Source organism: Hevea brasiliensis, chromosome 5 (genome assembly GCF_030052815.1).
Source record: "Hevea brasiliensis isolate MT/VB/25A 57/8 chromosome 5, ASM3005281v1, whole genome shotgun sequence".
Taxonomy (NCBI): domain Eukaryota; kingdom Viridiplantae; phylum Streptophyta; class Magnoliopsida; order Malpighiales; family Euphorbiaceae; genus Hevea; species Hevea brasiliensis.
Window position 1 is genome coordinate 77615374 of NC_079497.1, and position 12840 is coordinate 77628213.

Consider the following 12840-nt stretch of genomic DNA (forward strand, 5'->3'; position numbering starts at 1 on the left):
AATGAATCAAAATATTTTTGTATTATTTCAGAATTTAAAAGAAATGTAAATAAATAGTTACTATATGATCAAAATGATATTCAAATTAATAATTTGCATAAAAGAAAATATTGATTTTTGAATGTCATGGATTTTGAAGAATTTAGAAATTTTAAATTTTTATTCATTATGAATTGTTAAGAATAATTTGTATTAATTTTTAAATTATTAGTTTGTGCACCACTGAGTTCACCACTCAGCGATAGCTTTGTATGCTGTTGCAGGTGAAAGAAAATATAAAGCAGCTGAGCGAGGTTACTGAAAGACACGGTGAGATTATCCTCGGGTATATCATAAGTATACCCTTGTACATTAGCTTTTGATGTAATTCTATAATTATAAGTATGAAAATTTCCTTTGAACAGTTGTACCAACTCTTTTGTAATATATTTTTGGATTATAATGAAATACAACTTATTGTAATATTATCCTGAGATTTTATATACTTATGAAGTTTTACATTATTAAATTTTAATGCTCCCATGGATATGAAAATTAATTTGTTTACCTCAATGAGATGTTTTAATATTTGATTTAATTTATATTGTGTATTGAGTGTTTTATGCGGATTTGTGAAATGAGATTGAATAATGGAGTTGGGATTGAGAAATATATTGGGAGTGTCTTTATTTTCAGGTTTTGAAGAACAGTTTTCTCTAAATATAGGCGGCACTCTGCCGAAATTTTTATAAAAATTACGGAGATTTTAAATATCTAAAAATTTGATTTATGTTTGGACTTTAAATAAAGGTTTTTAATATCTGAGAAAATTTTACCCACCAATTTAAAAATGAACGAAAATTGTTTCAAAATCTCTTGTAGTATACTTAATGGGATACCGATAGGCAAAGTACGGTAATTCATTATGTGTACTACGGGAGCATGTTATATCTTACGAGGAGTAGGGCGTGACAAAAAAATTAGAAGCAATACTAAAATAGTACAATAAATAAAATTTTAAATATTGAAAATTTTAGAATAAACAAAATAGGAATATACAATGAATTTTAAATATTTAATGATATTAAATGAATATTGATTTTTAAGCTTAAAAAATTTTAATTTATTTAATCAAAATATAGAAAAATAAAAAATTCAAAGAAAAACAATAATTTATAAAATTTTAAATATTAAAGATCACAAGAGAAAAATAGTAAGATATAATGAACTTTCAATATTTAATGATATGATTAAGTATGATTAGATTTCAAAAGTCCTAATTAATTATAAATAAATATTAAATTTAAACTTAAAAAATATCTTTGATCCCATTAAAATAAAAAAATTCAAAAATTTCAAAAAAAATATAATACTAAAAAAAATAGAGTTAATTTTTAAACTTGTAACTGCATATTTAACTATAAGAATTCAAATCATTAAAAAAAAAAACATATAGCACTATTTCATTATATGTAATAATTAAAATTTTAAATATTAAAAACTACAAATTAAATAAAATAGTAATATACAATGAATATAATTGATATAGTTATATTTTTAATATCATAATTCATAATTTTATAAAACATTAATTTTTAAATTAATAAAAAAATGAATTATTTTAAGCTATCCCCGATGAAGATAGGTACAACGGTATTCAAACTATTACTGTTATCTTGTAGCTACAGTATAAGTATAATCATATATGGCAGTAATTTTCAAGTGATGCCTTACATAATTGATTATGTAGTAGTGAAATTATATATTTATGCAAAAATGATCTTAATTTTATTCTCCAGGTTAACTTAAATACAAATACAAGGGGAATACAAAGACAAAGGGACGAAAACTTGATAGGAAAATGCAGCTGAATCAGGAGGGATATCCTGTGGAAGCCACCTTTGCAGTTATTTTAATCAATTAAGAAAATACAATAAATAGTTATTCAATCTTAATAAGAACCTTGACGCAGTCTGGTTGCTTAATTAGTTGGAATGCTTTGTTTATATCTTCCAATGGAATTTTATGTGTCAAAAGTTCATCAAGATGTAGTTCCTGCACAAAACCAAAACCACCCTTAATGATTAATTCCCCTCAGTTTCGGAAAGATAAATTTTCATTTAATTTATTTTTTTAAAAAAGGACTAAAAAATATAAATGCAATGACTTTGAAATTTATATTATTCAAAGGGTGACTCACCTTTTTATTACATTTTTCAAATAAATAAGGGAAGTCAGATTTGATTTTGAGTCCTCCAAAAATACAACCCATCAAAGTCCCACCACACAGCAGACTAAGGAAGTTGATCTGGACAGTGGCTGCATTCCCTCCACCCACTACTATTGCCTTCCCTATTCCCTATAAATTTGAATGATCAAATGTCAAATTTGATTAGTTTAGGTGAAAATTTTATTCATAATTAATTATATATAAAATGACTACATATTAAAAAGAAAATTATATAACATTTTAAAAGTATATATAACTATATATTATTTGTTTCCCTCCTAAAAATGTAAATTTTCTTTATAATGCAAAGAGTCAAAAAATTTGATAATATTTTAAGAATTTATAAAAACAATACTCTTTCTTTAATAAAATATAAACACTTCTCACAATATAAAGAATAAATTTTAAATAATTACGATGAATATATATTCGAAAACTAGTAATCTCTTATGTAGAATGAAAAACTTACAGGTTTTGTGGCTACGAGTGCCTCACTAATTAAAGAAGTGACACCACTGCACTCGATGCAAAAGTCCACTCCTAATCCCCCAGTTTTTTCTTTTATCAGTTCTGAAATAGATTTTTCAGATTCTTTAGGGTTTATAAAATCAGTCATCCCAAAAGCTTGTGCTTTTTCTTTCTTTCTTTCATTTATGTCGACCCCAATTATTTGACTGGCCCCTTGAATTCGAGCTCCTTCTATAGCCTGCATTTGCATTATAATTTAGTTTAAGGCAAAGAATTTGTCAAAGGAAGAAAAATAAAATGTAATTAACACATCCATACCCCTAATCCAACAGCACCAAGGCCAATTACAGCAATACTAGACCCTTTCTCAACTTTGGCTACCTTCCAGGATGAGCCAAATCCAGTTGAGAACCCACATGACAGAAAGCTTGCATGTGCCAGATTTAGATTTGGATCAATCTTGTAAACCAAATTAGCATCAACTACCATGTATTCAGACCATGTTGAACAGGAAAGAAGATGATAAAGCTTCTGACCCCTAACGGACATTCTTGAAGTCCCATCAGGCATTAACCCATTCAAGGTTAGTGGGTGTTTTAAGCACAAATTGGTCTTTCCTGATGTGCAATTCTCACACTCTTGGCACTCTCCAATGTAACCTGGAATCACAAGGTCTCCTTCTCTTAAATCTTTCACTTCATCCCCAATACTCTCTACCACTCTGCAATAATAAATATAATTGTATCAATTATACAAGTTCTTTATATATATATATATATATATATATATATATTGATGTGTAAAATTAAGACTTACCCAACACCTTCATGCCCAAGAACACGAGGGTAAAGTGGCTGTAAGAAGTAATTATCTAGTGTTAAATCCCCATAAAGGAAAAAGGGGAAAGATTAGAAATCATAAAGTTGATTTTAGAGAAAGTATACTAACAATTGGAAAGCCTTGGGCGCACAAGATATCACTGTGACAAAAACTAGCATACAACATCTTAACTCTGATTTCTGATGATTTTGGAGGCTCTACTTGTATCTCTTCTATCTTCATTGGCTCCCCATTTCCCCAACACACGGCGGCTGCAGTATCATACCAAGCAAAGAAAGAGAATTTATATACATATATATTGAAATTAATGGTAACAACAATAAGTAATATATTAAAAATCCTTCACTCAATCAGGCTCTATACCTTTGCAGGTTATGACTTGTGATCTGCTGCTCTTCGACATTCCTGAAGATTAATTTTATGGAAATGAAATGTAAGTTTTGGCTTGTCTCCGCTGTGCGTTTCTGCATGTAAGTGTCTGATGCCTTTATAGGAAAGTATAGTGCAGTTGGGAGATAGTTTATTGAATTAAATAATTTTGCATACGCAATTCGCATTTGACATACTGTCGGCATCAAAGGCTCGCATTCAAATGTTCAAATGTGGAAAGTCAATTTTGTTACAAATTCAATGTTTCAGCCAATTTTCAAGGAGAAATTTATTTATTCAATATTAAGCTCAATACTTATACATTTATTAAGTTAGAGATATTTTTTAGTTAAATAAGTTTGATTGTTGACTTATTATTTTTACATTTAAATATTTTTATTTTGTCAATTCTATTTAATTATTTTAGTGAAAAAATTGAGAAATCTGAATTGAATAAGTTTTTGTTAAAGTGTTGTATTTTGAGTCACCATTAATATATTTTATCTATATAATATATAAATGTGGGAGTGGGAGGGGAAACATTGAGTTTGCCCAAAATACCTTTGTTATTTATACTATTTACAAATTACAATCATATAATTTTTATTATTTAAATTAAATTTTCATTAAAATGTTGTGTTTCAAGTTTCCATTAATATATTTTATCTATATAATAGATAAAAGTGGAAAGGGAGAGGAGAACATTGGGTTTGCCCAAACTACCTTCGTTATTTATATTATTTATAAATTATAATTATATAATTTTTATTATTTAAATTATTTTTAATGTTATTGTAAATTTAAAATTCTTAACTTATTTGTATTTAAGTTCTACTTAATTCAAAATAAAATTTTATAATAAATAGTTAATTAAAATAAAAATTCATTTTTTTTAAACAATTCGCATGGAAGTTTTGTGATACCCCTTACCCGTATACAGTATAGCCAAGTAAGATATGTCACACAGTGTACCGGAACACCCTATTTTATTTCAATCATTTTTATCCTTCCTAATTTATTTCTTTCATAGTTATGAGGTATAATTTGTGAAATATCATTCATTGAAGTCATTTATTAAAATTATAATTTATTTGAGGTTTCGCAAATTTTATAGAAAATTCAGCAGAATGCCAGCTAAAAATGGATAAAACAGTTCTTCGGAACCTGTGAAAAACACTTCCAAAATTTTCAATCAATCCCAAACTCCATTTCATCAACAAAATTCCAATATTTCTCATATATACTCCCATTCTCATTCATTCATTTCATATGAAATTCATATAGAAGTTATAAATAAATATTTACTTGTTCATTTATAAACACAATTTTCATAATTTACATCAATACTAAAATACATTACATAAGTCTTAATTACACATGAAAAAAATAAAAGCTAATTACAAAATACCAAAATAAAACCTAGTGTCCTACCAATACACTGATGACGATGAGGTGACACGGACACCATGCAGAGCTGCAGAAAGTCTCACCCAGTCTGTGGTCTACCGGGCTCTCGATCGGTCTCTCTAGAGCTTACGCGTGGCAAAAAGCAACGCGCTAAACAATAATGCTTAGTGGTGCTAATAATAAAATAAAAAGAAATAACAGAAAATAAATATGCAGTGCATGTTCTAATGTTTTATGCAGACAATTTTTCGATCATTATTGGTAATCTTATTTATTTTGTATTTGTTATATTCATAATTTCATTAAATTTATTCACTTTCATTTTTGGTTGCCTAAGTAACCTATACTGGATGACTGGACTGGATAAACGGGTAAACTGGCACTGGGTATCAAGTACCTTGGGCTGTCACACCATCGGTCACATATGTATCTCCCGGTGTGCAACAGAATAGCTAATGAGCCGTAATAAATATTGGGCACAAGGCCAAGTATCATCACAATGTCAGAATGGCTAAAAGCCATGAAATCACAGAATGGCATAATGCCATGTGCAGTACTGCTAACTAAACTCTATTGGCATGCCAACCTATCCAAACCAATCTTGCTAGGTGTACTAGGGTATGTTACACTTTTAAATTATACAATTCTTGAAATTTAAGTTTAGGTGTTACTATTCATTTCATTGGTCAACTAAAATGTTGACTTTTGCATAGACAATAGGTATATTGGTTCTAATACTCCCAACATACCACATTTTGCATTCTAAAATTGTTAGTATTGGTTGCCAATACCATTTCTAACCTTAGTGTTAGTTATTCAAAATTTTCAGATTTCAAGCCTCATATTTATTGTTCTATTGGTTATTTGTACAGTAGGAATTTGGTAAAATTGTCTTCATGAAAATTGTTCCTTATTTTGTCTAGTTATATTTCCTTTTTTGAATCACTCCATTTGGAGTTTTGTAGCTCAAGTTATGGCTTAAACACCATAACTGGCCGGATTGGACAAAATCCAAAATTATGGGCAAAACTGGTTCTGCCATATTTGGTAACCTAAGTTTGGTTGGCAATTTGACTAGGTTATGGTCAGAATTGGGATTTGTGTTCTCCATGAAAGTTGTAGATCTATGTCTCATCTTTTTGCTGGTAAAATTTCAGTTCAATTGAACCTTTCTACACTAAGTTATGATCAAATAAATAAATACTATTTATTTGGTCATTTTGCCTAGGCAGAATGCAGGTAACCCAGATTAGGGCAATTTTTAGGTCAACTTGGTTTCGTTTTTTGGGCAAGGTTTCTATACCAAAGTTGTGCCATTATGTGTCTAGTTTCATGTCCGATTGGCCTTACACCAATTAAACCTACACAACCCAAGTTATAGCTACCCAAATAGGCTGGACTCACATCCAGACCTGCAGGTCACACAAGGCAGCTCAGCCAAACTAAAATTGTAACACTCATATTTGTATAGCCTGGTATATTTCACTGTTCCGGTGACCAATGTCGGTCCGAAAAATTAAGGGAATTAGAACCACACTTAAGACAACTAGAAAAGCCATAAATACAAATAATTAGTAATTGCCAATTAGTTAGTATAAATAAGAAAAACAGAATATAAGAAGTTAAATGAGCCGAGATTCACAGCGATGGGTGACCTTCTCGGGAACAACTGCGAAGTCATTTTAAACTCAAATTTTGAACTGTAAAATGTGACGCTGCGGTCCTTAGGACCCTTACGAACACAGTGGAAAAGAGAAATCATGAAAAAGGACTGTTAAGTCAGTCAAATAATTAGGTCAGGGAGCCGGAAGAAATATTAAATTATTTGTAAACCGGGATGAACCGGCGAGGGGCAATTTGGTCAATTGACCCCGAGATCTGACTCCTGTCCTAACTGTCAAATAAAATCGGAGAAAAGAAAATTTCGGAGTCGGAAATTAAATTAAAGAACTAAAAGAAAAAAATAAATTAAAAAAAAAAAGAAAAAGAAAAAGAAAAAGTGTAGGGAGATGACATCATGCATGGCATCATGCATGATGTCATAAAAGTAATAATTAATAAATTAAATTAAATGGGATTTTGGGGTCTTCCATAAGACAAAATAAATAAAGAAAGGAAAAAAAAAAATAAATTTCATTATCTTCTTCCCTAGTTGCCGCCTCTCTCTCCCAAGCTCTCTCTCAAACTTTTCCTCCATGAAAGCTTATTTTTAAGCTTCCTAAATATTAATTCCACCATAAATCCTTTGATTTTCTTGAAGAAAAATTATAAACAAATCTTGGAAGGAAGATTAGAAGGAGAAGAATTGAAGAAAATTGAGAGGAAGTGAAGATCAAAGACTTCATTTAAGGTTAGTAATGTAAACTTCAAATTTTTAGTTTAATTAGTGTATGTATGGCATCAAGAACTTGTAAATAAACTTAAAATAAAAAAAAAATATGTGGGGAGGACCAAACTGAAATTTTGGCCAGCTTGAAAGGGAGTATGATTTGCATGGTTTGATGGATTTGAATGAGTATATAAACCCCAATTAGCTTAGTGATTATAGTTAAAAGCATTAAATGTGGTTAAATACAACAATTTAGTAAGTTAGGGTTTTGGGACCTAGGGTTTTGAGGCAAAAATTTGGAGAAATGAGTAAATGATATGTTTAACCTATTGTGAAGTGAAAAATGGTCATTTGTGACCAAATGAGTTGTGTTGGAATGGTTGGAACTAAAATCAAATTCGGAGGGAGTGTGGTCATGCTGCTGGCAGCATGACCAAGTCAGCTTTGAAGGACAAAAAATGAAATTTTACAAGTCCAATTGATATGGGACCAATTGGGGATGAAAATTGACATAAAATGACACAATTTTCATTGAGGAACCATGCCCAAAAAGTGACCAAAACCTAATGAACAAATTGACCAAAGTTGGAAAAGTGTAGGCTGCCCTGTACAAACTGACCAAATGAACAGTATTTATTCATTTGGTCATAACTCGAGCTAGGCAGATCCAAATGACTTGAAATTTTACCAGTGTTTAGTTGAGATATAGACCTAAAACGTTCATGAAGAACACAAACCCAAATTCTGCCAGCAACCAAGTCATTTGGCCACCCCAATTTGGTGACCCAAAACTGCCAGCACCAAAATTGCCCAGAAAATCTGGGTTGTTTTCAATCCGGCAGCCATAGTTCAAATGGCCATAACTTGAGCTACAAAACTCCAACTGGGGTGATTCAAAAATGAGAATAAACTTAAGACAATAAGGAACATTTTCTATGAAGGAAGTTTTGCCAAATTCTAACAGTAAAATTACCAATAGAACAGTGAAACTACGGACACCAAAACTGAAAATTTGACAATTTTGCCTAAAGGACTTAAGCTTTGAGAAAATGGCCAAAACCAACAAATTTAATGACCAAAATGTGGTATGTGGGTGAAGTTGGAGTTCCCATGCCTATTAAGCCTTAGAAAGTCAACAATTTGACTTGAATAGTATAGTGAATAGTAACCCGAAACACAAAAACTTCGAGAACGTCGAATTTAGCACGTTAGAGCTAGGTAAAAGTGAAGTAAAATTTATTTTTGGATTTATGCTAAGTTATGATACTGAAACACTATGAAACTGTGTGTTTCAGCTGAAAAAGACTTGGAAACTCGGAGAGACTGAGTCAAGGCCTAGAGGCGACTCACTTCAGGTCTGTGCACAGTAATTTTCGTTTAAATATATGATTCTTGAAAATTTTATTTTTTGTTTTGAGTTAATTATGAACTGTGTTGCCATTTATGATTGTTAATATGACTTTGGAAATTGATCAGATTTCTCACAAATTATTTGAATAAATTATTTTGAATTGATTTTGTGTTCACACTTAGCCTGACAGTATTACATTATTCCTCCTCCATTTATGGGGTTGAGATCGTTTATTTTCCTCCCTCTCTGGCTTACCAGTTGAGATCGAGATCGGATAAGTACTCATTAGCTAGCTAGCCACCTCCCTCATTGATTTCGATTAATGGGGTTGTAGATTGCTTTGTCATGGTGTACAACACGGCATTGATCGGAAATTTTGTGTCATGGCTTAAGTTGTGTATGATTTTGGCAACACTGTGTTTATTAAATTATTTGACTAAATTGTGTTATTTTGAGTTTTGATAATTGTGAAATGTGATTGAGAAATATTTAAATTGTGTTTTGGTAATGAATGATTTATGTATCGTATTTTAAATTTTTATTGTGCACCACTGAGTATTTTTATACTCAGCGATAGCTTATTTTGCTATCGCAGATAAGAGTAAGGAGAAAGCAGCAGAGTGAACTGCTATTGAATTGAGGACTATACCGGTCTTTTTATATGGGTATTATTTTATACCCTCATAGTTAATTTTGATGTAAATATAGAAATGTTGTATGTATCAATGTAAAGTTGAGCAGTTGTAAAATAAATTGTAGTAATATTATTTTTGGATTTTCTTCTGTAAATTAATATTTGTACTTGTGAATTTCATACTTTATGCCTTGTGAATGAAGTTATTAAATATTTTGAGACGATAAATTTTGATTTGGATTGTGGAATTATTTTGAAGTGAATTGAATTGACTTGATTTGAGATTTATTGGAGATTGGGAGTTGAGAAAATTATTGGAAGTGTTTTTTTTTAGGTATTTAAAGAACTGTTTTCTCCAAATACAAACGGAAATCTGTCAAAATTTTTATAAAATTTGCGGCAAAATTAAAATGAGCAAAAATTTTTAGTAGTATTTTAACTTTGAATAAATGGTTTTTAATTCCTCCCAAAATGCTCACCACTTCCAGAATGTAAGAAAATTGTTTTAAAATCCCTTGTAGTGTACTTAATGAATTATCGGTAGGTGAAGTTCGGTAGTTCATTAGATATTCTACGGGATCATGTCATGCCTTACAGAGGAGTGAGGTGTGACACAAATCCCAAGCTACAACTCACTTCAATTCTTCATCATACACAGCCAAATGGTCACTAATTGACCATTTAAACTTTCATTCACCAACACATGAATAAGATCCAACCCTAGCTCAAATTCAAGGTTCACACAACACATATCAATTAGGCATACTAATCCATTTCAAATTTATGTCTACACATTAACACCATTTCTAAGCCATTTTAAATCCATCAAAACCATCAACTACCACTCCCATAAATGTAACACCCCTATGTTCGGTAGTGCGTTCTACTGTTCCGGTGACCAGTGTTGGTCCGGATAGCTAGGATGCTTAGAACTATATTTAATTATTAGTGAGAAGCCATAAAATAATGAAATACAAGAAAAGAAAATACAAGAAAAACAAAGGAAAAATAATAGCAATGAAGTGAAACTAAGTTAAACGAGCCAGCACCGCAGTGATGGATGACCACATGGGGAAGTTACGGCGCAAGCAATAGCTGACCCCAGGACTGTAGGAAACCCTCGAAATTTAATTTTGAGACATAATTAAAGACTTATTGAAGTAAAAATGTCATTAGAAATATCAAAGAAAAATTAATTAATTAGTACAAAGAAAAATGAGAAATCGAGAAAATGACAAAACTCGGTGCTACTGAAAAATCGGGAATGCAACCCGAATAGGGGCATTGTGGCCATTTGACACCCCGAATTGTCTTTTGACCTAAATGTCCATTAAAAATAAATGATATTAAACTTTGAAAATAGCATGAAAATTAAAATGGTGGTACATAATCTAAATAGTAAAAGATATGAGGAAAATGTGGGAAATTAAAAACTTTGGATTATTAAACATTAAAATTCACCTAAGTACTCCACTAACTAAATCCTTGGGACACCTATATAAGCTAAAGTGAGCAAATTTCATATCATCTTCAACATTTCCTCACCTTGCCAAAATCATTTCCACCATTAAACCTCCATTGCCATACCTCAACCAAGCTCCATGAACATCACTTTAAGCCATAATTTCTTCTAAGCTTCTTCATTAAAGTTGGACTACACACCTTGGGCAGCAATAAGGGAGCAAGAAAGATAAGTTTTGGTGGAGTTTTGAAGAGGTCCAAAAGAGGTAAGTGGTTATTTTCAATTCTTGTTTCATTAAAAGTGTAACTAATTGTGGGTAGTTGAATTATGGAAGAAGTTTGAGGTTTGATGAATTATTGGTGATGGAGCATTTTGGCAGCCATGGAAGTTCATCATGTACAGCTTGTCTTTGCATGCAAATGGGTGTTTGAGATGCTAAATTAAGTGTTTAAATGTATTGGAGTTGGTTTTCATGTATAAAGTTTGATTTGTGAGCTTGAAAAGTGAAAATGGAAGTTGATGTGTGTGTGTAATTTTTGGGCAGCCTCAAAATAGAAATTGGTAATGTTCAAATTCATGAAATGTTGTTGAAATATTGTACAAAAATTTGGCAGCATATATGTGTGTGGAATAGTAGTGATAGGTATGTAATTTGATGATGGAAGTTTCTGTGATAATTATGTGTATACATTATTGGGATTGAACTTTGTGAATGGTGACCGCATTTGGTGTATTTGAAGTGGTTATAGTCTGCCCAAGTTGACCTATAATGTAGAAAATTGAATGGTTTTGGTTAGTGCCAAGTGCAGAATGGTATGGGAGGTGAAGATGTAATTGGTAAACTTGTGTTTGGTTTGGTGTTTGAAAAGGATGTTGAGGGCAGTGTGCGAATGGGCCTATAACCTTAAGTGTGTGACTCCAATTGGTATGAGACCAATTGAAGGTGAAACTAGGCACAAAATGTGCCAACTTTCATGAACGAAGCTTACCTAAATTCTGTCCAAAAAGTAACCTTAAAAATGACCAAATCCAGATTAGTGACTTGAAAGCCTGAAAATTGACCATTTGGGCAGCAGTTAGTATTTTGACCATAACTTAATCAAAACAGGTCCAAATGACCTGAAATTTTTACCATGTATAGTTTAGACATAGATCTACAATTCTTATGAAGACACCAAAGCCCAGAAATGGCCAGAACCAAGCCAAATAGCTTGCACAAGTTTATTTACCAAAACTGGCCAAACCAAAAGTGAGCTAAAAATGACCTAAGCCTACCATTTTAGTGCATTCTGTCTAGCATTGGTAAATTGACCATATCTTGGTCTACACAACTTAGAATGACCTGAAATTTTGCCCCGCGTGCAATAAGACATAGACCTACAAGTTTGTAGTTTGGACCAAAACCCAAAAATAGAGGAAACTAGGTCGTCCAGCTAGGTCAAGATAGTACACCAAAATCTGGTAAATTACAATAAAATGCAATACACTTGAAAATGAAATTGGTAACATATACCAACACTAAAGGGCTCTAAAATGTGACATATTGGGAACATTAAAATTAATTCACCTAGAGTGCATTAAAGGTCAACATTATAGGTTGTCTAATGAAATGAATTGAAGAGAATAGTACCAAGAAAATTTAGATATTGGATTTTATTATTAGAAACAATTTAACTGAGTACTGAAACACTTTAAATTGTGTGTTTCAGTTGAAAAGGATATTGGAAAGCATAAGGAACATTGAGTCAAGGCCTAGGGGAGACTCAAATTA

General features: G+C 31.3%; 1 protein-coding gene across 1 annotated transcript; it reads right to left on the bottom strand.

Annotated features, from left to right (window-relative positions):
* Positions 1–1737: 1737 nt before the first annotated feature.
* LOC110661441 (8-hydroxygeraniol oxidoreductase-like) lies at positions 1738–4030 on the bottom strand. The gene is made up of 7 exons (XM_021820074.2): positions 3881–4030; positions 3626–3768; positions 3494–3531; positions 2996–3398; positions 2679–2915; positions 2180–2338; positions 1738–2034 (listed from the first exon to the last, which is right to left on the bottom strand). The coding sequence occupies exons 1-7, from the start codon at positions 3918–3920 to the stop codon at positions 1921–1923; spliced, it is 1134 nt and encodes a 377-aa protein (XP_021675766.1). The 5' UTR covers positions 3921–4030; the 3' UTR covers positions 1738–1920.
* Between the last annotated feature and the right edge of the window lie 8810 nt (positions 4031–12840).